Raw genomic sequence first — 24,689 nt, 5'->3', positions numbered from 1 at the left:
GTACACAGCTTTCTTTATCAATTTTGGAGGCCCAATCAATTTCATTTAAATCATTTTTAAAATGTTCTTGATTTTTTGAGGAATATGAGGAAATTTGCATTGTTTATTTGATTGTTCTTTGTTTATGTATCTTGATTTATTTAATTTCCTGGCTATTAGTACAAAATTATGATCGGATAGTCCAGTTATTAGGTTATATGTTTTAACTATCCTGTCTGGTTTATTGGTGAATATTAGGTCTATCAAATTTGAGACATTTTTGTTATTCTAGTAGGTTTTTTAATCAGTTGTGTCATTTGTATTGAGTTTGCAATGTCTTTTAATTGTTTTCTCTTGCCTTTATCAAGCCAATTTATGTTGAGGTCACCCATGAGCAATATTTCCTTTCGTTCATATGTTTTTAAAATTTTTGTTAAACCAGTATAATGCATTTGGTGGTCTATATACACAAAGTACAATAAATGACATTTGAGGCGATAGTTTAATTGTAACACCAACACACTCTATAGTTTGATCTGGAATGTCTATCTGATGACTGTCAATACTGTCTTTTATGTAAATCAAGACCCCGCCCCCTTTTCCCTTTCCTCTGTCCCGTCTGCATACTTTATATCCCGGAATCATAAATGCCGATACAGGAGTTGTAGCTGTAATCCAAGTCTCAGAAAGACACAGGTAGATTTGATCCCAACAGTAGATGTTCCAACTGTTTTAGACATTACGCTACGTATGTTAATATGTCCTCCGAAGATTCCTTTCGGCTTCGTCAATGGGTTCCATAGGACCGACGCGTGGTTTACTGTCTGAAATAATTTCATCTGTCTTTGTTTTGAAACGGCTATAGTCTGCATAGCGTTTAATTTACCACTTTCATTTGCTGGCTTAAACGCATGTAGTGACAGACGGTTACCTTGTTGCAATGTGTTGATAGACGTGGATGCGCGTGGATGCGCACCGTTAGCAATGTTACCTGATATCATCTGCGCCGTATTAAAAGCATGTAGCGTGTGGGTCAGAGCGGTCTCAGCCACCTGCAGTGGTTGTTGTAGATCCATCGGCCCTGGATTTACTTGAATATCCCCGCATAAAAGTAGAATGATGCAGAGAAAAGTTGTACGATCCCGTAGACTGTTGTTTGAGCCATACTCCATGCTCTCGACTTGAGTTGCTTATTTGGAGCATTCGCACGCCCATCATCAAGAACTTTCGAGAAGATGACATACTGGCTCCATGAGTCGAGGGGTTCAACAGGCCTAAGTGTACCACTTGCTTGTGAGATTGATCGTTCACTGGCAGCAGTCCAACTCCCACACATTTGCATAGTGACGATCGTCGTCAAATAGAACGATAAAATAAGCACATTTAACGCCTTAACTTTGATTGACTTTGATGGCCAAGATATCCAGGTTTTAGGGACAGATCTTACATCGGGTGGTTTTTCAGATGTCTTTAGAAAAGGCAGAGCATCAGCACCTGCCAAGCTGCTACCTGCTGCCGCCATGTAAATGTAAATGCTCCGTACTTGTATAGCGCCTTTCTAGTCTTTTCGACCACTCAAAGCGCTTTTACACTACATCTGCATTCACCAGTCATACACATTCATACACTGAGCCTAAGTGCTCAAACAGAAACTAACATTCACACTCACTCATACACTGGCGGAATATCCGCCAGGGGCAAATCGGGCTTCAGTATCTTGCCCAAGGACACTTCGACACGCAACCAGGGGGAGCCAGGGATTGAACCGCCGACCTTCCGATTAACGGCCAACCCGCTGACTCACAGCCACCCCTATGGCCATCTTGCCACCTCAATCCAAACTCCATCTCCACTTTCCTCTCTCCCGTCCCGTTTGTTTTCCTCTCTTTTTCAGTTGGTTCTGTTGTTCCGACTCACTGTGACTGGACACAGAGTTCTTCCTTCTTGGTCTCTTCCATGTTACCTCCTGCCGTTCTCCTCGCTCACCATCCCGTTCACTCGCCATACTCTCAACATTTTCAAACATTTCCACTCCCGGGCTCAAAGACGCCATCCTCCTTCTGCCGCTCTCCTCCTTTCCTGACCTTGATTTCCCATCATGCACTCCTCCAACCAATGACAGCCCACTATTAGACTCCAGCTCAATTAGCACAGTTTTACCAGTTGAACATAAAAATGCTGTTTTTAACTCAACATTATCGTGTTAGAGTTATTTATCATACAACATATAACAGTTTTTAATAAAATACATCTCCATGTTTTTACCTTGTTCATCAACATGAAATGACTTTTAATCTCAGATTAACTTCTAATGAACTCTTTTAGACTCTACTGTTTATACTGGGTTACGCTCCAGTTAAGGTTAATGATAATATTATAATCATACCGCTATCATAAAGTGAGACTGTCACCTGCTGCTGCTGATCGCTCAGAGTCCAACAGCGCAGCAGAAGCTATTTGACATTGTTTATGTAGCTAGCATAGTTTACTGATGCAGCTGCAGCTTCGGCTAACTGTCCTAATGGCTGACTAGCTGATGTTATTTTGTCAGCCTGGCGTTGGCCCTCACTGCTGTGGGTAACCTAGGTCCCTATGTATCATTATAAAATATTAAGGTGGCTTCCCTTGATACAGATGCAGCTGTATGATAAGGCCTATTATTCACCACCTGTAGCATGTTGCTAATATGAACACTTGTGTATTAAGTAAATCCATGCCGTGCATTCATTTAACAAACAGAATATTTCCCAGTCAGTTATTGTTGAAACAGTTTTGGCATTAATAATGTAATGATATCTACAGTGGGGAGAACAATATTTGATACACTGCTGATTTTGCAGGTTTTCCTACTTCCAAAGCATGTAGAGGTCTGTTATTTTTATCATAGCTACACTTCAACTGTGAGAGACGCAATCTAAAACAAAAATCCAGAAAATCACATTGTATGATTTTTAAATGATTCATTTGCATTTTATTGCATGACATAATATGATAAAAATGACAGACCTCCACATGCTTTGTAAGTAGGAACATCAGCAGCGTGTCAAATACGTTTGCACTGTACTTAGAATAATGTGTAAGTAGTAAAACAATAGAAACACACACAGGGCAGTAAAAGTGTGTTTTAAGTTTCGAAACATTTTGAGTCCCCCTCTCTTGCCTCACAGTGGTTTGGTCCTCTGCCTGCTTTCCCTCTCAGGAGTCCGGTGGCAGAAAACCAGTTTGATCCTTCAGTAGTTGTGAAACTGCAGTAATGTTAAGCAGACTGGCTGTTTTATTCACTTTAAACATCAGATGAACTCATTCTTTAGTCTTTAATACAGATGATGCTGAGTCATTAAGAAATTAATCCTGATAACTGATCATTTTTCTATGAGCCCACGATGTTATAACATCAGCTAGCTTGTTTAGCAGCTTGTTGGACTGTAAGTCACCTTCTACAGCTAGAGATGTGCAGATTGATCAGCTGGGGACTGAAACAGGCCATTTTGTTTTCGCTTCCCTGACCAGTAACTGGGGCCGAGCAGCTGCAATGTGTCGTGTTTCATGTGTTTGCACAGACAGTAACCTCATGTCACAGCCACACACAAAGTTCTTCACTAGAGTGAAGGAGACGCAACGCTCACTATTTAGGCTACAGCACTGACCTTTGACCTGCAGCAGGACTTGTTTCTTCATCAGGATGTCTCCCTCCCTGCTGTAGACGGTGCAGGTGTAGGTGTCTCTGTCTTCATCTGTGGGGTATTTCAGGGTCAGACTGAGGTCTCCAGGTCTCTGCAGGTTTCTCTTCATCTCTGTTCGGTCTCTGTAAAAACTGTCCTGTTCTTCAGGCTGGTCAGAGCCGTTCTTATATACGTGGACCTTCCCGTATCTGTTCCTCCACTCCACTGTGACGTCTTCAGGCAGGTGAACTGTGGTTTTGCAGGGCAGCAGGACAGACTCCACCTCTGAATCCACCTCCACCTTGTAGACTGAGAGGACAACAAAGCACAACATCAGCTGTACAGACAGCAGCAGGAACTCTGAAATATGTCCCATTGTTCCATCTAACAGAGACAGTGTTGTCTTTGGTGTCTCTACAATCAACAGCACCACTTTTTTTAAATGTATAATAAGAGTCGTGCCCTGAACACATCCACATACCAATATTCACTCAAAGTTATAGCGCCACCTGCTGACAACAGGAAATGACACATTCTACGCTGTAATGTACTACTCCTAGCAGGTTGGACATATCAACTTCGAAACTGTCCCAGAAAACCCTTAATTGATGAAGCCATGTTGTAAAACCTGTGAGTTTGCAATTAATGGCATGGCGGAAAAGTCAAACTCTTCGCCATGACACTGGAAGTTGTTGTAACTCAACTGTACATGCTCAGATCTTTGCGAAATTTTACACGTTTAATAAGAGTCCCACCAGGAACATATGTACAAACCAACATTCACCCATGGTCAAAGCACCGCCTGGCAACAGGAAGTGACCTTTAATGAAGCAGCCCCCGCCGCACGTTTCACTTAAATGTATAAAATTCCTGTGGCACATGTATCATGTCCAGACATACAAAAAAGCCTCTTGGAGTGATGCATTAAACCCAACAGGAAGTTGGCCATTTTGGATTTAATGGTCATTGGCCTTAGGATTTAATCTGATCAACTTCAAATTTCCGCTGTGCAGTCTAAACCCATTGATGATTAAAAGTTATGCAAACAATTATTACAAGCCAACCAGTTTACCCGTGGTGTGTCATCGAAAATTGGTGATTCACTATGAAACAGGAAGTTGTTATGACTTCAGTATACATAATCACATCTGCACCAAATTTGATGGGTATCAATTGTCCCGGCCTGAACACATCCATATGCCAATATTTACTCAATGTCATAGCGCCACCACAACAGGAAATTACGCTGTAATGTACTATGTATCAAATTCAAAACTGTCCCAGAAAACCCTTAACACATTGATGAAGCCATGATGTAAAACTTGTAAGTTTTCGGTTAACGGCGTGACGGTGGCATGGTCCCACGCTTGGCCATGACACAGGAAGTTGTTGCAACTTGACTGTACAAGCTCACATCAGACAGGAAGTCAGCCATTTTGAATGTTATGGTAATTTTTGGATGATTTACACACTCCATACTTTAACAAACTCCTCCTAGGGATTTACCGATCAACTTAAAATTTTTGCTGTGTAGTCAAAACCCATCGACGATTAAATATTGTAGAAACAGAGAGTTTTTGTGGAACGGCATGGCCATGGCGTAGCATCCAAAATCGATGAATCATCATTAAACAGGAAGTTGTTGTAACTTCAGTCTACATGCTCAAATCTGCACCAAATTTGGATTGCACTATAAGAGTCCCGCCCTGAACACAGCCACATGCCAATATTCGCTTAAAGTCACAGCGCCACCTGCTGGCAAAATGAAATGAGACGTTTTGTGCTGTTACGTACTACTTCCAGCAGATTGGACGTATCAACTTCAAAACTATACCAGAAAACCCATAACACATTGATGAAGCCATGTTGTAAAACTTGTGAGTGTGCAGTTAACGACGTGGCGGTGGCGTGGCGGCAAATTTAAACTCTTCGCCATGACACATCTACACTACCAATATTAATTTATAGTCGGATCGCCAAGTGTTCTAGAGCGCCACAAAGGAGACACAGGAAGTGACGTATCACACCTTCATGCAGCGTCCGAAGCGAGTAGCAAATTCACAGCCGCACCGGCAGAGCTCCAGAATCTGCAATGCGACTACCTCACACCCCAACGCGTTCCAAGTGCGAGGGCCTGCCCAATGCTGCTTGCAGCTTTAATTTTTTTCTTGTTGTTGTTTTTGCACTGTATTGTGGGTATGTGCGTATATCTGTTTTCTGTCTGTACATTGACAAATGGATAATTGTACTTTTTTATTTTGTCACTGTTCTGTCGTTAGGGTCAGGATCAGGGTCCTAGTGCCCAACCATTGCAGGAATTTAAATTGTGAAGCAGAGGAAACAACCAGAACGGTTATTTTAAGCCAATAAATATAAATATTATTCAATAGTATTAATCAATATTCTTGCTTCTCTTTGTTGAGTACATGTCTGCACTAAAAAAATCTAATATCTAAATATCTAAATCTAATGATTGTTTTTCTTATTATTATTTGAAGGAGGGTTAGCATATTAGGGTAGCTTCAGCCCCCCTAAAATAGGCTTATGGATGTCCTGTGTCAGTGAAGCAGAGGAGCAGAAGCAGAAGCAGAAGCAGAGTGGAGGTGAAGTGGTAATCATGGATTAGCTCAGCAGGGACGTAGTGTGTGCAGTGCCATAATGACAATGATGATGATTACTTCAATTAAGGCAAATGATAATAATACAATCGTAACGCTATCATAAAGTGAGACCGTAACCTACTGCTGGTGATCAATCAAGCGCAGCAAAAGCTATTTGGCATTGTTTTTTATACCTAACCCAAATACAGTTGGCTAACTACTACTAGAGCCACCTCAGCCCCTGCCAGAACAGAGCTCTGATCATGGGAGACATCAGAGCCAAGAGGAAGAGTCTCCACCCCACTCTCTAACAACCCACATGCCTTTTCGCACTTGTGAGGATTCACCTTCTTCACCTCATCCAAACCCCGTCCAGGTCACCCATATCTCATACATCCTTTCTCCCTCCTCTCCCCTGTTGGAGTTCACTGAGTCCCGCCCCTTCCCTCACCCTTCTCCCATTTTGTCTTCCCTAAAACCCCTTATTGTCCACTTCCATCACTGGGCTTTAAGTCCTCAGAACGTTTTTACATGTGTCCCATATTCAGTGCCCAGCCCGTCCCCCACTGCACAACGGCATCAAAATCATCCTCTGTCTACCCAGCCTGATAAAACCACAGCAAGCTCTAACTGATGGGTCCAGGCTACAAGGAAAATGTCTTCACAGGGCAAACCGGGGCCCCATTTTGGAAGAAAAATTATGGTGAATGTGTAAAGAAAAGGGAAGCACCCGACATGCTGCAAATTTTGCATTAATTCCTTGTCAGCCACAGCCTGTCGCAAAGAGTGGGGAATGATGTTTTTAACAAACTAAATTTAGCATTATTAAACGTCATGTCTTTGGCAGGAAACCCATTTTTTAATCAGTGATTTTATAATTGTTGTAGCCTCTGAACGTCTATCTACCAAGGCAAGCAATGAATTGCCTCCTTCTTCAAAAATGAGACAATTAAAAAAAAATTAAATAGCATTACACAATTCAAATCCATAAACCATAAAAACCTTGTGGACGTAATACAACATCTGAAATCCTCCTCCTACAGCCTTGATATTCTGCCAACAGGTTTTTTAAAAAATGTTTCTAACTGCCTCATTCGATGCTTTTGACACGGTCGACCACAACATATTACTTGAAACAGACTTGAAAACTGGTTGGGACTTTCTGGCACAGTACTAAAGTGGTTTGAATCGTACTTCGTAAGGCCAGCAACTACTTTATGTCTATAGGTAATCACACTGAGCTAACAAATGACTTCTTCTGGGGGCATCTTCTGTTTAACACAATATGCCACCAAAATTATGCAGACTATGATCATATACAAGCGCTGAGTAACTGTATTAAACAAATCAACAATTGGATGTGTAAGAATTTTCTTAAATTAAACAAAGTTAAAACTGAAGTTACTGTTTTTTGGAGCCAGGGAGGAACGATTGAAAGTCAGTGCTCAGCTTCAATTGGTAATGTTAAAAACCACAAACCAAGCCAGAAATCTTGGTGTAGATATAAATTCAGACATGCATGTAAGCAGCCACATTAAGGCAATTACAAAGTCAGCCTACTATCACCTGAAGAGTATATCAAGGATTAGAGGACTTTTGTCTCAGCAGGACCTGGAAGAACTTATCCTTGCATTTATCTTCAGTCGACTCGACTACTGTAACGGTGTCTTTACAGGGCTCCCTAAGAAATCCATCAGACAGCTGCAGCTGTTTCAGAACGCTGCTGCTCGAGTCCTCACTAAGACCAAAAAAGTGGATCACATCACTCCAGTTCTGAGGTCTTTACACTGGCTTCTTGTCTGTCAGAATTGATTTCTACAAATACTGCTTTTGGTTTTTAAAGCACTGAATGGTTTAGGGCCAAGACCCCCCGCGACCCTGTACGCAGGATAAGCGGTTGACGATGGATGGATGGACAAGTTCCACTGTCATAGGTGTTCAGTAGTTTTGCTCCAGTAATACCTTTATAATAATATCTATACAGGAAAGGGGAGCATTAGTGACATACCTGACATGAAATACTGCCGGAAATGTACCAGAAGACCCCAGCAGCAACAAGACCAGCAACCAGGAGAACCAGGAGAACCAGGAGAACTTTGGCCCAGGATGGAAATCGTTCTGTGGGAACCAGAAACACAAAGAACATGACCTCTGACCTCTGACCTGTATCTACAGCAGCTGTTAGGGTTTGTTGCTGACCTTTGACCTGCAGCTGTATCTCTGCCACTCTCCGTTGATCTCCTAACGCTCTGACGGTGCAGGTGTAGCTGCCGCTGTCAGAGAGCTGGAGTTTTGTCAGGTTGAGGCTGAGGTCTCCAGTGTCCAGAGCGTCAGTCTTCATGGATGTTCGGCCGCTGTAAAGCCGGTTTTGGTCTTTAAGTTCATCACCTTCCTGCTGACGCTGGTGGACGGTTGGAGGATTGAGATCGTAGCGGCTCCACACCACTGTGGGGTGGTCCATGTCAAAAGTCTGAAACTCACAGGGCAGCAGAACAAACTCCTCCCCCTCATACAGCTCCACAGCTGAGGCATGCTGGGAAACTGTGAGGTCACACAGACAGAGAGGTTCAATCACAGCAGCCTTATTTCATGTCTTAGTCCTCCTGGATCCTCAGGTGACCCTGAAACCAACCTGGTCCTGTCTGTGATTGGACGCTGCAGCTGATCAGCTGCTGTGAAACCACATCAGCACAGTTTAAAACCAGCAGCAGCTGACAAATAACAGAAGCACCTCAGCTGTCATGTTGCTCTCACTGTTTAGATGGACTCTGTTTTCTGACTCAACATGGTGTTAAAGGCTCAGTGTGCAAGTTTTTGTAGCATCTAGTAGTGAGGGTTGCGAATTACAACCAATGGTTTAGCCGCTTATTCAAAATAATTAATTATAATCAATAAATCAAGGACCAATAACCAAATATGAGCCAAGTACGATCAGTTTCAAAGAAGGTTTGTTCACCTCTAGATGGCAAACAGAGAAGAATGAGTCTGTACACTGGCTGTGGCAACCAACTCTTACTACAACATACACAAATAAATAGTAATACTCAAAAAATAGATCAATAATCAATAACTTTACTAAGTAAATCACTATTACCTATTCTAATCAAAAATGAATAAATTCAAGGCAAGTTTATTTGTATAGCACATTTCAACAACAAGGTAATTCAAAGTGCTTTACATAAAACATTAAAGCAGCAATGGGAGGTTGAGGAAAAATTTAATTATAATTTAAAAAAGGGTAAAATAGAAAATAAAACAATAAAATAAATTTTAAAGATTTAAATAGGAAATAAAAACATGGTAAAACAGGACAGTAAAAGTCACATAGCAGTGAACGATTTTAATCTACAGCCTTACATTTGATCTAATTAAAAGCAGTGGTAAAAAGAAGATTCTTCAGTCTTAATTTAAAAGAACTGACAGTTTCAGCAGACCTGAAATTTTCTGGGAGTTTGTTCCAGATATACGGAGCATAATAACTGAACGCTGCTTCTTCTTGTTTAGTTTTGACTCTGGGGACAGAAAGCAGACCTGATCCCAGACGACCTGAGAGGTCTGGATGGTTCTGCCGCTGTCAGAGAGCTGGAGTTTTGTCAGCTTGAGGCTGAGGTCTCCAGTTTCCAGAGCGTCAGTCATCATGGATGTTCGGCCGCTGTAAAGCTGGTTTTGGTTTTTAAGTTCATCACCTTCCTGCTGACGCTGGTGGACGGCTAATGTTGGAATCAAAAGGCGGTTTAAACCATGTGATTTCGGAATCAAGATGGCCAACAAGCTCTCTCTCAAGGGTTAAGTAGTGTGTGCATGTGGGGTTAGTATGCAGGAGGAGGAGAGAAAGGCACAAAAGAACAAAAAGCTACATTTACAATATACCTACAATCTATCATACAGCCACCAGCAGTGAACGTTTATTCAGCAGCGGTTGGATTAGACAGAATGTGCTATTGTATTTATTCTCAGACGACAGGAGCTAACACCAGAAATTACTGTTGCAAACAATCAGCTGCAACTTTATCAATAGGAGAAATGGTAGTGAACATTCAGCAACTGTGTTCCTTGGCTCCCCAGGGGTCGATCCTCTCGCCTCTCCTGTTTAATATGGTCATGTTGCCAAATGTCCAAATTTTCCAAAATAACATCTCCTACAATAATTATGATGACAATCAGATCTACATAGCACTGTCAGCTGATGAATACGGTCCAGTTGAATCACTAACCAAATGCATTGAAGAAATTAACAACTGGATGCACTGTAATTTCCTGCAACTCAATACCAATAAAACAGAACTTATTGTCTTGGGAACCAAATTGGAGAGACTTAAGTTGTTGCTCACCTTGAATTCCTTTCATTAACGACCACAAGTCAAGTAAAAACTCTCGTTATAATTACCCATTCAGAATTAAGTCTTAATACCACATCAAAACCATTACAAAATCACCTTAAAAATATATCAAAAATCAAGACTAATGTCCAACGAGGAACTCGAGAAACTCATACACGCATTCATCTTTGATAGACTAGATTATTGTAACAGTATTTTCACAGGACTCTTTAAAAGATCGATTGCAACAGCCTTTTCACCTGTTTAACCCAAAAATCTATTGATCGACTCCAGACTGTCCAGAACTCAGCTGCCTGGCTTTTAACCAGAACAAAGAAATATGACCACATTACTCCTATTTTAGCTTCATTACACTGGCTCCCAGTATGTTTTAGAATTGACTTTAAAATTCTATTGATCACTTTTAAAGCTCTTCATGGCCTCTCGCCTTGTTATATTTCTGACCTTTTAGTCCCATACGCACCAGCACGTACCTTGAGATCCTCGGGCAGAGGTCTGTTGTCTGTTCCAGAGTCTCGACTGAAAACTAAAGGGGACAGAGCGTTTGCTGTCAGGGCCCCGAGGCTCTGGAACAGCCTGCCCAAGGAAATCAGGTCGGCTGAGTCAGTGAACTCTTTTAAGTCCCTTCTTAAAACATACTTTTATAGGAGAGCTTTTCCCGATTTTATTTGACTTTATTTTATCCCTTTTATTTTATTGTATTTTACTAACTTTATATTTATCTTAAACATGAACATTGCGTGTTGTTAGCCATCCTCTGCGGTTGGCTTGGTCAGTATTTCATTTTGTTAGTGTGACAGCCCTGGTTAAGATGAAAGAAACCCAGATTAAAGACGTGACGTTGGACTGAGGTGATGATCAGATCAGAGGAAGGTTATCTTACCGTGCACGAGGATCACAAACACCACAAACATCTTCATCTTCCTGTAGAAACTCCAACAAGCACAAAGTTAATCTGCTTCTAACTAAAGGAAGTCTTCAGAAACACAGTGAGGACATCAGTTCACAGCCAGCTGTCCCTTTCCTCCCCCTGATAATCTGCTGAAAACTTTACTTTCGATTTGAACAGTTGCATAACATTTACAGAAACAGGTGGGGCAGGTAAGGGAAGGAGGAAGTCAGGTCATGTGTAGAGCAACAGTTACAGTATCTGGAAAGAAATGTTATTTTTTTTGTTTCATCTCAGTTCATGCATTTGAGAAATAGTGAAGAGAGACAATGGACCTCATGCAAGAATATTTTCCTTTTCTTCTTGCAAAACTCTAAACATAACAAAATGATATACATTTTACTAACCTGTTTGTGTTGGAGTGGGTGCTCTGTGCCTGAGAGGACCTCTGCGTGTCCTAAAGGTGTCTCTTTCTGATTGGCTGGATTCACAGGTAGAACCTGGGAGTGGCTGCTGCTGATTGGTCCATTCACAACATCCTGTCTTTTAAAATATCTGGGGCGAGTTTAGTGCAGACAAAACGTAGTAAAACGTTTTTTTCCCGAGGTGGTCCCCTGAACACCCTGTTGTGTACGCAAGCACACTGCATTTCCTGCCTTTTTAACGCCGTTGTGTTTACAAACTTGTTGCAGCACAGAAGACCTGAGACACACCCACCAAACGGGAGCAAATATACCTCGAAGCCCGTTGCAAGTAAACATGCCGTTCAATCTGAAAATATTGCAAACCGGTGCAAAACGTTTTGAGATTGAACTCGCCCCCGTTTTCCAGCCGTCTGACAGCAGCAAACCAAACCCTGTTTGTTTTGCGTTAGAGCTGTGAGGTTCGTCTCCTGATTGTGGTGTCTCACTGTGTTTAAAGTTTATTCTTTTCCATTTCAGTATCAGTAAATCTGTGAATGACCGTGTTGTCTCTTGAAGAAAGCTGTTGACAGGCATTCATCTGATTTACCTGGCTTGACATTGTCGCTCCTGCTGGAGCGAGTTCAGCGCCGACAAATAAGATTTTTTCCACGGAAACCGTGGTACCTTGAACCCATTGTATATACAAGCGCTCTTTATTTTCCTGCTTTTTTAAAACCCTTGTTTTAAACCGGAATTCAACCCAGTGGACGCTGTAGCGCTACTGCCGATGAGTGTTTGGGGGTGTAATAGCAGAATGACGGGGACACCGACGCACAGGTATAAATGCATGGCTACGTGCGTAGCCTACGGCGTAGTTGCATACGAGTTTATGCATCACTGGCGACAGCGACTGGAGTTTGTTTCCACCAGATGACTGTGTCTGATCTGTTTAAAGTGTAGTAATGAAGCAGGACAGAGCCGCTCTCTGGCCTTCAGGCAGGAGCCCTCAGATTCAAACAGGTTCTTTAACAGAAGCCAACAGAAAACCAAACAAGGCTAGCAGTTTCCCCCTGCTTCCAGTCTTTGTGCTAAGCTAAGCTAATCCTGGACCCACAGAACTGTAGAAGTCTGTTTAAAGAAGGACAGGAGGACAGGGACAGACTGAAACCTTTATTATCACAACAAAATGGACATTAACGTGTTTAGTGTGTGGAGTATTTGGGCAGCTGGTTTCCCAGTATGACTCGTCTCTCCACTCCCTCCTCTGAGATGCTCGCCAGTCTGACCACGCCGCCGCTGGAGCCGTCTCTCTCCATCGCCAGAGACAGAGCTGAGAGACAAGACAGGAGAGAGACAGAGAGTCAGTCAGAGCCAGTAGTCCTGCAGTGGACCGCAGCTCCCAGCATGCCTTGCAGCAGCAGCAGTGTGTACCTGCAGCAGTGAGCTCCAGACACTGGTCTTTGCTCAGTCCCGGTTTGTAGTTGGAGTCCATGAAGCCGTAGATGTAGGTGCTGCCGCTGCCGCCCACCGACACCGGCTGCCTCACCAACATCCCACCAATAGGCACGCAGTACACCTGAGACACAGACGGGTGAGCAGAGAGACAGTCAGTGTGTGAAAATGTCCAGATTTGAGTTCAGCAGAGCTTCACAGGTTGCCACTGGAGTCCTCTTCCACTCCTCCATGACGACATCACGGAGCTGGTGGATGTTGGAGACCTTGGGCTCCTCCGCCTTCTGTTTGAGGACGTCCCACAGATGCTCAATAGGCTTTAGGTCTGGAGACATGCTAGAAGTCTGGCAAGATGTCGTCATGGAGGAGTGGAAGAGGACTGTGCGATGTGTTATTTTCAGGTGTGTTTATTAGGGATCGAAGTTTTTTCCGGACTGATACAGATTATTAGTGACCAATTAGACCGATATGTGGAACCGATATCCTTTTGCTGTAAAAATTTTAATGTTGGTCTCAAAATTTAGAATAACAAACTCCAACACAAAGTCTGTTAAAAACAACAATATTAAAGTTAATTGTCATGTTTATAAATTAAAATTAAAAACGGCTTAGAGATCCATCCCAGAGATGGACTTAACTATAAGTGATAAATTATCATAATCTTTGTCTTTAAAAGCTGCCATTTATATTGTATTTATTTTATATTGTTAGGATTTTATTGATATATTTATTGATACTATATTCTTTCTGTTCTTTATCCGTCCTTTTATTGGTTTTTCATTACCAATTCATTTCATTACTTAAAAATGTTATTTAAAAAAGATATACAGGTGCTGGTCATATAATTAGAATATCATCAAAAAGTTGATTTATTTCAGTAATTCCATTCAAAAAGTGAAACTTGTATAATGTATACATTCATTCCACACAGACTGATATATTTCAAGTGTTCATTCCTTTTAATTTTGATGATTATAACTGACAACTAATGAAAACCCCAAAATCAGTATCTCAGAAAATTAGAATATTGTGAAAAGGTTCAATATTGAAGACACCTGGTGCCACACTCTAATCAGCTAATTAACTCAAAACACCTGCAAAGGCCTTTAAATGGTCTCTCAGTCTAGTTCTGTAGGCTACACAATCATGGGGAAGATGCTGACTTGACAGCTGTCCAAAAGACGACCACTGACACCTTGCACAAGGAGGGCAAGACACAAAAGGTCGTTGCTAAAGAGGCTGGCTGTTCACAGAGCTCTGTGTCCAAGCACATTAATAGAGAGGCGAAGATAATGAACAACATCTAGCTTCAACAGAAGGTAGAAACGAAGAGTACAAAGTAATGATTAAAATGACTCAGGAGGGAGCCTCATTCGGCGAGTGGAACCCGCTTCATTTAACAAAAGCTATAAACAAGTTGGTTGGCAATGTGAAAAGTGCGCGAGTAATGAGAAATGGAGCACTGATCAGCAAGGGAAGGCTGTTCGGCTTAACAAAATTGAAGGTAAGCGAGTGCAAGGATCATTGATCACCTATAATACAAAGAAGGTTCGAGGAGTCATTTCGGGAATACCCACAAATATGTCAGTAGAACAAGTCAAGGAAAATGTGGAAGGAGCACGTGTAGCCGAGGCAAAACGCTTGAAAACAACACGTAATGGTGAAAGATGTGACAGCTTGTCTGTGTAACGGGTTTGGTCGGGTGTGTGAAGGATGACTCTTGAGATCACTTCTTTTCCACGATTTATTGGCTCGCACATCTGCAGAACACAATGCACACATCAATTGCCCCCTGGCCTCCTCTTACATTACCTCTGCTTCCCTCAGCGGTGCAAGACGCAACTGAGCGCTTCATGTATTCAAAATACATTACAAACACATCACTCCAACATCACATGAGTTACTCTGCTCATAGTGTTCATAGAAAGCCATTAACACTGTTCAGAAAATACTAAATATTAAATGCAACAATTACATAAAAACAGCACATAGGTCTCCCCAAAACAACATCGCCTAACAGCGACACCTGGTGGTCTGAATAAAAAGTGTGTGTGGGAGGTGACAGAGACAACAAAAGTTACACCAACAAACAGAAGGAAAACACATACCTGCAGAACACAATGCACACATCAATTTCCCCCTGGCCTCCTCTTACATTACCTCTGCTTCCTAAACATACAAATACAGCGTTTACAAGACGCTGAAAACTCCGACAAGCTACATAGGTAACATGACGCGCCCGCCTGCCTGGTAAAACTGGCGCCAGAAAGTTAAAATGAAAACACTGATAAAACGTATTTTAACGGTCACACTGATACAAAACTGCTACGTGACATAACCATATTGAAATTGCACAATTTGTGTTTAAAGTTTTAACGTAAATGGTTCAATTTCCAAAGAAAACAATAGATAAACCCAGCAGCACTTTTCTACACAACTTAGCCTCAGCGGTGCAAGACGCGACTGAGGGAGACGAGCACTACGGAAGCTTAGGAGGTACAAAAGGGGTAGTGTGCAGCTAAGGAATGACGGAGTTTACATTTCCACAAGAAAAAATAGCAAAAATAACTCAATGAGATAAATTTGGAAATAAGAATTATTAAAGTGCATTTTTAACTCCGTTACATCTGTTATGATTGTTTTTGATGAGGAAAGTCTACCATCTAAGGTATATATAGGTTATATGTGCTACGATGTCAAACGTTATGTTCCCCCACCTCTGAGGTGCTTTAAGTGTCAAAAATATGGACACGTAGCAGCTGTATGTAAGGGCAAACAAAGGTGTGGAAGATGCAGTGGTGAACATGAGTACGGGAAATGCGTAAATGGAGCTAAGCTAAAATGCTGTAACTGTGGAGGAGAACACAACTCGGCCTACAGGGGATGCGAGGCTAGTAAGAGAGCTGTAGAAATACAGAGAATTAAAACATCAGAAGGGATAACATACGCTGAAGCAACCAAGAGAGTAGGTTGGCAACCAGACAGACCAAACAATAAACAAGCTAGTGTAGAATGTAAAAAGTCAAGAACACGTGAGGGATGTGACAAAATCAAGGAAGACACTATGATTGCGGGGAAAAATGAGTTTGTTTTGCTTATGGTTGAAGTGGTAAATTGCTCTGTGCAAACAGAGAAGAAAACGGAAAAATCAAATAATAGTTAAAGCAGCAGAAAGTACTTGGGAATCAAGGGGTTAGTGTGGGAGGAGGTTGAGGAACAATTAAGTGGAGGAACAACAAGCTCACAAGCACTGTCATGGGGTGGTGGATCTTCATGATCCTAACCATACTGCAATGGAATGCAAGAAGTCTAATTGCTAATGGACAAGAATTTAAGCATTTTATCTCAAACCTCCAAGATAAACCCAATATTATATGCATACAGGAAACATGGCTAAAACCACAATGGGACTTTGTAATTCAGGGTTACACAGCAATTAGGAATGATAGGGTGAATGGAAAAGGTGGTGGGGTAGTTTGTGCTAAATGGGACAAGGTTTAGTTTGATGACTGTAGGAAAAGAGCATGAAGCAATAGTAGTCAAAAGCTGGACAATAATTAATTATTATAACCCTTGCAATAGATTAAATATAGACACATTGAATACTGTGGGTGGGCAAACACGGGATAAAGTGGTCTGGTGCGGTGATTTTAATGCACATAGTTCACTGTGGGGAAGTAAAAAGACAGATACTAATGGATTATCATAGAGGAATCAATTGTGGATAAGGGATTAGTTTGCATGAATGATGGAAGTGGCACCAGATATAACAGTGTTTAAAATACAGAAAGTGCAATTGATTTAACATTAGTATATCAGGGGTAGCAGGCATTACCACATGGGAGGTGTTAAATACATCATCAGGAGGTAGTGATCACTACCCTATAATAGTTAAGATCGGAGTAGAGATACATCATGAGGAAAACTCAAGAATAAAAAGGTGGAAACTAGATGGGCGGATTGGGACACATTTCAAAAATTATGTAAAAATAAGTGTGAGAGTTTAATCAGAGAAGATTTATCAGATGGGGACCAATGTAATAAAAAGTTGGTGGGAGTCATTATAAAGGCAGCAGAGGAAACGATACAAGAAGTACAGGGAGCAGAGTGAAAAAGAACGGACCATGGTGGGATGTAAATTGTAGCAAAGCTATTAAAAGAAGAAACAAGGCATTTAGGCAGTTAAAAAACATCATTCACTAGAGACATTAATTAATTACAAAAGATCACAGGCCATAGTCCGGAAGACTATAAGAGCAAAAATACGTGCATACTGGAGGGATTACTGCAATAAGACTGGAAGAGAGACATCACTGGCTGATATATGGGGAATGGCTAGAAAAATGAGTGGAATCAGAAGGAGTTATATAATACCAGTCTTAATAAGTGGCAATAAAACGGCAATCAGTAATGTGGAGAAGGTAGAAATGTTGGCAGAAACATTAGTTAAAGTACACAGTTCAGAGAATTTATTAGTCGAAGCCAGAAAGTGCAGAGATAACATTCTTGCCATGAACCCAGGTGTCAATATACAGAAGAGCACAACAACTGATGATTTAGATTACCATTTAGCTTATTTGAGTTAAGGAGGGCTATCTCAAAGACAAGACTTCATCTCCAGGGAAGGACAACATCTGTTATAGCATGTTAGCTCACTTGGAAGATAGTGCACTTACTGTAGTTTTAAGATTATTTAACCAGATTTGGGAAACAGGCAAAATACCAATAGCATGGAAACAATCAATCATAGTACCAATAGTAAAACCTGGGAAAGATCCATCAGACCCATCAAGTTATAGACCAATAGCACTCACATCAAATTTGGGGAAAACCATGGAACGTATGATAACAGACAGATTAACATTCTTTCTAGAAAGCAGAGATCTGTACTCACCATACCAAAGTGGGTTTTGGAAAGGGAGAAATATAATGGACTCTATTTTATGTTTGGAATCTGAAATCAAAAAAGCTCAGACAAATGGGGAGATTGTGGTAGCTGTCTTTTTTGATATTGAAAAAGCATACGATATGTTATGGAAGGAAGGGTTACTTATCAAATTAAATAAATTAGGTATAGGTGGTAGACTGTACAACTGGGTGTTGGACTTTTTATTTGGCAGGGCAATAGAGGTCAGGGTGGGCACAGAATATTCAAGACTCTATAAAGTTGAAAATGGTACTCCACAAGGCAGTGTGTGTAGTCCAGTACTATTTAACATCATGATCAATGATATTTTTGAAAAAGTGGAAAGAAGTATTGGGAAGTCCTTGTATGCAGACGATGGGGCCCTATGGGTAAGAGGACGGAATTTGAAATTTATTCAGAAAAAATTACAGGCAGCAATTGTGGAGGTGGAACAGTGGGCAAATAACTGGGGTGTTAAGGTGTCGGGTGCAAAGACACAAGTGATATGTTTTCCAGGAGACATAAAGAAGTGTCCTTAAAATTATATGATCAAACCCTTGAAGAAGTAAAAGTTATCAGACTGTTAGGAGTGTTGTTTGATGAAAAGTTGACCTGGAAACAGCACACTGATAAGGTCAAAGACAAATGCAAAAAAATCAATAACCTTTTAAGATGTCTGTCAGGAAGGGACTGGTGGGCCACTACAACATCATTGCTTAAAATATACCAGACCTTGATGAGATCTACACTAGATTATGGATGTATAGCAAATATGTCAGCAGCAGAATGCCATCTTAAAAAACTAGATGTGGAACAGGCACAAGTGTAAAGGACATGCAGTAGAGCATTTAAGACCTCTCCAGTGGCTGCCATGCAAGTGGAAATGGGGGAACAGCCACTAAGAATAAGAAGAACAAGAATTATGCTAACATACTGGGCTAATCTTCAGGGACACTGTAGCTCTCACCCCGCGCTAAAGCCGACCTAGAAGAATGTTGGGAACACAATAAGAGCAGCTGTTTCAGTTTTCGATGGGTGAAAGCAGAAAGCCTTGCTTGTGCAGTATAAAATATATCCCAATAGTCCCATATCCAGATCTTTCTCCGTGGTTTTTTGTAAATCCATCCATTGACCTGCATATACAGCAAATAATCAAAAAGAAATCCAAGCAAGCACACACGGGAAGAAGAGCAGAAAGTTACATAGAGCAGCACTATAGAGATAACCGCATGGTCTTTACTGATGACTCTAAAGATCCAGAGACCGGACGGACAGGAGCTGCCATATACATCCCAGCATACAAAATAGGCATTAAAAAGAGAATCATCTATCAGTATATACAGTTGAGCTTATGGCCATTTTGATGGCATTACAGTGGCTAGAAGAAAATAAGGAAAGCAAGGTGGTCATTGCATCAGATCGCTGGGCAGCGCTCACCAGTATTAAATCGGTTAAGTCCTGTAGGCTGGATCTGGTATTTAGTATTCATAGCTCTCTATGTAGATTATAACATAAGGACTGGACTGTCTGCTTTGTTTGGGTTCCTGCCCATGTAGGGGTAGAAGGAAATGAAGACGCTGATATTCTGGCAAAACAAGCACTTAAATCAAAGTCAGTTGATATACAAGTTCCGCTAAGTAAATCTGAAGCTAAAACATCATTAAAGAGAAAATGCAAAAAATATGGCAAGAATACTGGGAACTAAATGAAACTGGAAGACATCTTTACAGTATACAGAATCATGTTGGTCTGGGAAGAAAACTGGGTGGTTGCCGGAAGACAGAGACCGTCATTAGAATAGGACACACAGGGTTTAACCATTCACTTTATAAAATAGGTAAACACCCAACTGGGCACTGTGTAAAATGTAGTAGTGTAGAGAGCATTCAACATGTGCTGGTTGAGTGTAGAGGCGAGGAGGAAAATAGCAGCAGTTATAGAGAAAGCTGAGCTTAGGTTCACTGTCGAGAACCTCCTTGGGGATAAAGCATGGGGAATATCAAAGCATATTTGTTTATTTGGTTTTTATGTTAGTCTGCACATAATCTGTTCCACACTCCAGTCCGGTAGGTGGCTGTAATGCTCCTAAATGCTGGCTGCCAACCTGCCACAAAACAAGAAGAAGAAGCAGAAGCAGAGCGCTGATCGGGGAGAGACGAGGGAGGAAAGTGTTTTTGCTTTGCAGACCAACTAAAGTCAGAAGTCTTTAATTACTGTCGGCAGGGCTCTCAAGTCTCGCGCATTTCAGCCAGTTCACGCGCTCACACCTTGTATTTCTCACGCTGAGAAGTAAGTTAAGAGATAACGTCCTCCAAGTTGTTCATTAATGGACGATCATTTCTGTGCCGAGTTCACAGCCTCATCTCTGTAGCTGCTAAATGCCAGAGCCGTTCAGCCCATCACAAATTAAAATGTGTCGTTTCCGGTAAACTCCGTCGTCCCGCCGCAGGCGCGTTCGTTACCAGGCAACATGGATGCGCGTGCACACACGCAGTGGAAGTCGGAAGCGCGAGACCCGATGGATGCGGTAACTGTAGGTTTTTGTTGTTTCCTGGAAAAATGACTCAGAGATAGTGAGAGCAGCTGATGTTGGGGAGGACAGACAAATGTGTTGTAAATTATTACTGATGCAGTCAGAAACTCTCCAACCTCTTTGCAACCTGCAGCTTTGGCTTTTTTATCCAGCGCCCAGCAAAGTAACTTTAAAAAATAAAAGGACCAATATTTCAGTGTAAAAATGCTCAGCAGGTGATCAGAAATGACGTCATAACAGGAAACCAGAATAATCCAGGAGATCATTTCCATGGATGGAAAGAATGAGATCAATAAGTTATTGATTTCCAGTATTGATCAAGAAGAAAGCTGAAAGAAACCAAATGTGTTGATCACTCAGAACAAAGAAATGCAGCTTTAATAGTTTGGATCAATGAAAGATTGATGCTCAGTTCTCTTCACATCATGTTGAAGCCGTTTGGAAAGAAAAGTGGGCTCAGAGTCGGCAGAAGAAAAGGCCAAATATTGATGAAGCAGGAAGAGCAGTTTGGGATCAGATCCAGATCAGATGTTTGTGTGTCTCGGTGTTCTGGACTGATGTGAACATGTGGAGCTGAGATTCATTTACAGAACAGAGATGAAAACATTTGAAAGCTTCTTCTCTTCAAAGTTCAGCTTTAGATCCAGAAATGTAAAAGTCCAGCAGCTCAACACTGACAGGAGACATTACTGTGAAGCAGCACATGGACAAAACAATCCCAGCAGCATCAAGACTCTGATCATCTCCAACAGCTTCCTGTGTTTCTGTCCCCTGTTAGCTGCTGCTCTCATCTGCTTCTGTCAATAAAGTTATTCAAACTGCTGCTGCTGTCTGTGCAGCTCATGTTCTGCTTTGTTGTCCTCTCAGTCTGTCAGGTGGAGGTGGAGGAGGGGGCGGAGTCTGTCCTGCTGCCCTTCAAGACCACAGAGAACCTGCCTCAGGACGCTGAGTGAGTGGATCCACTTGATCCCTATGAGAAGGTCCACGTGTATCTGACGGCTCTGACCAGCCTGACCAACAGGACCAGGTTTACAGAGACCGAACAGAGATGAAGGAAGACCTGCTGAGAACTGGAGACCTCAGTCTGACCCTGAAATCCCCCACAGTCAGAGACGGAGGACGATACAGGTGCAAAGTCTACAACATGAAGGGAGACCTCATGAGAGAGAAAAGAGTTGATCTCAGGGTCAAAGGTCAGTATGCAGACTGAGGTCAGAGTCTCTGTGTTTGTCTCTGTCTGACTGTCCTCTGTCTCCTCTGCAGAGAGAAGCAGCTCCACTGATCCAACTCCTCTGATGGCCGATCAATCTGTTTGATCTTTGATCATTGATCCGATCTGACTCTGGATCAGAGAGAAAATGGAGGTGAAGCAGCTGATGGAGGACGGATGAAGACAGGAGGACGCTTTGTCAGCTTCTTCTTCACTCTGACTCCTCCTACTGACTCTCACACACAGTCTACACACTCACTATTGATTCCTGCTGATCAGTGATGTCAGAGTGAGGTCAGCGTGATGTCACATGGCTTGAACGGGCGTGTTTCCTGTGAACCTCCCAGCGGCTGGATAACAGCTGCGGCTCTCTGGATATTTGTGGCTCGTTCTAATGCGTGCAGTCAAACAAACTTTATTTCTACAGACACAGAGAAGTCAGCAGCTGCAGGAAATCAGAACCACTGACAGGAAGTTAAGAGTCAAGTTAAACCACATGTCAGAACTTTCTACAGCAGCAGGATTTAGAAGATGCTGGAAGCTGCTGTCTTTAGATTTTGGACCCGTCACAATTTGTCACATTTTCTGAAGCCACAACAAATCTTGTTGAAAGGAAACAGTTGATTGAAGGTCCAGTTTCAAACGAAGAGTCAAAGCTTCTCTTTGTGTCGACTCCTTTAATGAGAACATTGAAAAGGACTCGAGTCCAAGTCTCAAGTGTCCAGCTCAGATTATTCCAGCACCAACCCTGGCAGGATGCAAGTTAAACAGAAAGCAACACATTTAGTGACAGAACAGAAAGCAGCCAGCTGTTAAAATGGACTCAGAGAATGAAGACACAATAAGATTTGATTCAGTCAGACTTTCACAAGAACAAAGGTTTGTTCAGCCTGAACACAAATGTGGTCTGTAGTGTTTTTGTAGTCCCTGTTTATTCAGCGCCTCTTCCTCCTCACTACACACTGGATCAAAGCACAGCAGTTAAACCCAGAGGCCTCCAGTGGACCTGGTTCAGGCCTCTGAAACATCTGGACTCTGTGATCTTTGTCTTCCAGCGTTGACATTTGGAGCAGGTATAAACAGACGTCACGTGATCTAGTTTGTTTGAAGCGTACCGAGTCCTTCAGACGTTGATCTCAGAACTCAGCAGAAACTCCACTTCTTTAGTCTCTTTCCTCCAGGTTCTGGTTTTTCTCGTCTCTCTGTTCATTCCTCAAAGATAAAGCTGGATTTTTCATTGAAGCTGAAACATTTCAGTAAATATGCCAGATTTAGCCAGAAGGCTGTTTTTCATCTGTAGTCAGTACAAGTCAACACAAAACAGACAACATAGTAAAACCAACCCAGGACCAGTAGACTCCAGCACAATATACTAGCAGTCATTATGTTCCAGTACACAGGTCATGAACTGTTACCAGAGGAAATCAGAAGCTTACAGTAATCTGTTGGACTCAAAGATGTTATGTTATTAAAGTGCTGTTTATGCACTCAGATCTAATTCAATAATCTGGTTTCCTGCAGCGGTTTGAAGCCAAAATAAACATTTTGCTGTGATTTCATTTCAATAAACTGATCAAAATGATGCTGATTTGTTGAACATATGAATTCCTGCTCTGTCAGGTCTGTCTTCAAGATGACAAGCAAACATCTTTTAAAACGCTTGTTTTCTAAATGGAGTTCTGCTCAGTCAGGGCGATGCTATGCTAACTTGTTTCAAGTACGACGACGGCTGGAATCATCTATCAGACACAGATTCATTTTCAGACCTCACCAGGTAGTTCAGCTTCCCGCCTCTCTTTTCTCCCAGCATCCTCCTGTCTCGTCTGTAGAAATATGAACTAGTGGTCCACGCGGTCCTTGTGGTCCGGACCGGTTGCCGAGGGGTCCGTTGCTGGTCCAAAGCCACTGCACACCTCCTCTGTATAATAAAAGCTTTATTTGTAGAGCACTTTTCAACACGGGGAACAAAGAGCTTTAAAACAATCCATCTGTCAATAAAGGAAAATAAATGAGGCGTCACACAGTGAAAGCTTTTTGTAGAAATGTGTCTAAGAAGTGAGATGAAACCAGGAGCAGACTCTGAGCCTGTAGGGGCCCTGACAGCAGAGACCCTGTCCCCTTTGGCTTTGAGCCTAGACTTTGGAGCAGTTAGCAGAGCCCTACTAGAGGATCTCAGTCTGCGTCCTGGCTCATATGGGGATAAAAGCTCAGAGAAGGTGCGTGCCCATGTCTGGCCTTAAAAGTGATCAGAAGGATTTTAAAGTGCGTCCTAAAGAAACAGGAAGCAGGACGCTCACACTGGGCTGATGTGCTCACATTTTCTGCAGCGAGCGGCAGCATTTTGGACCAACTGTAGGTGATGAACTGATTTCTGACTCAGACAGGTATATAGGGAGGATATCGGTCTGCGGCTGAAATGAAAGACTTCACCTCGGCCGCATTTCTCAAATGATAAAAACAGAACAAGCTTAATGAGGTTCAAAACACAAGTCCTAGTTTCTGGCCGAGCTTCTTGTTCGCTTGGGTTTGTCCTGATTTCAGAAAGGAACGAACATCACAGAGGAAGACGCAGAGATGTTGATCCTCACAGGTACGTGAATCTAAACTATAACGTGGTTCATGCTGAACTTGAGCGCTCACTCTTTCTACACATCCTGGCAGAGAACGCTGGTGAGCTCCCAGCATCCTCTCCTGTACCTGCTGAACGTGAGCGT

The 24,689-nt window shown here is 42.0% G+C and overlaps 1 protein-coding gene and 2 long non-coding RNA genes across 3 annotated transcripts; 1 reads left to right on the top strand and 2 right to left on the bottom strand.

The window, feature by feature from the left end:
* Positions 1–13,029: 13,029 nt before the first annotated feature.
* LOC119896717 (proteasome subunit beta type-6-like) lies at positions 13,030–13,481 on the bottom strand. Its single transcript, XM_038710142.1, has 2 exons — positions 13,306–13,481; positions 13,030–13,204 (listed from the first exon to the last, which is right to left on the bottom strand). Exons 1-2 carry the CDS (start codon positions 13,424–13,426, stop codon positions 13,077–13,079), a joined length of 249 nt encoding a protein of 82 aa, XP_038566070.1. The 5' UTR covers positions 13,427–13,481; the 3' UTR covers positions 13,030–13,076.
* Positions 13,482–15,052: 1,571 nt separating this feature from the next.
* LOC119896715 lies at positions 15,053–15,550 on the bottom strand. Its single transcript, XR_005443274.1, has 2 exons — positions 15,487–15,550; positions 15,053–15,138 (listed from the first exon to the last, which is right to left on the bottom strand). It is a non-coding gene; the product is annotated as an uncharacterized LOC119896715 (long non-coding RNA).
* A 6,211-nt stretch (positions 15,551–21,761) lies between these two features.
* On the top strand, positions 21,762–22,905 carry LOC119896716. Its single transcript, XR_005443275.1, has 2 exons — positions 21,762–21,958; positions 22,029–22,905. It is a non-coding gene; the product is annotated as an uncharacterized LOC119896716 (long non-coding RNA).
* The last annotated feature ends 1,784 nt before the right edge of the window (positions 22,906–24,689 follow it).

Source organism: Micropterus salmoides, unplaced genomic scaffold (genome assembly GCF_014851395.1).
Source record: "Micropterus salmoides isolate LMB-PRFRI ecotype aquatic unplaced genomic scaffold, ASM1485139v1 Ms_hic_scaffold_1000, whole genome shotgun sequence".
NCBI classification, from domain to species: domain Eukaryota; kingdom Metazoa; phylum Chordata; class Actinopteri; order Centrarchiformes; family Centrarchidae; genus Micropterus; species Micropterus salmoides.
Note: the sequence above shows the minus strand (reverse complement) of the source record. Positions and strands in the feature narration are given on the sequence as shown.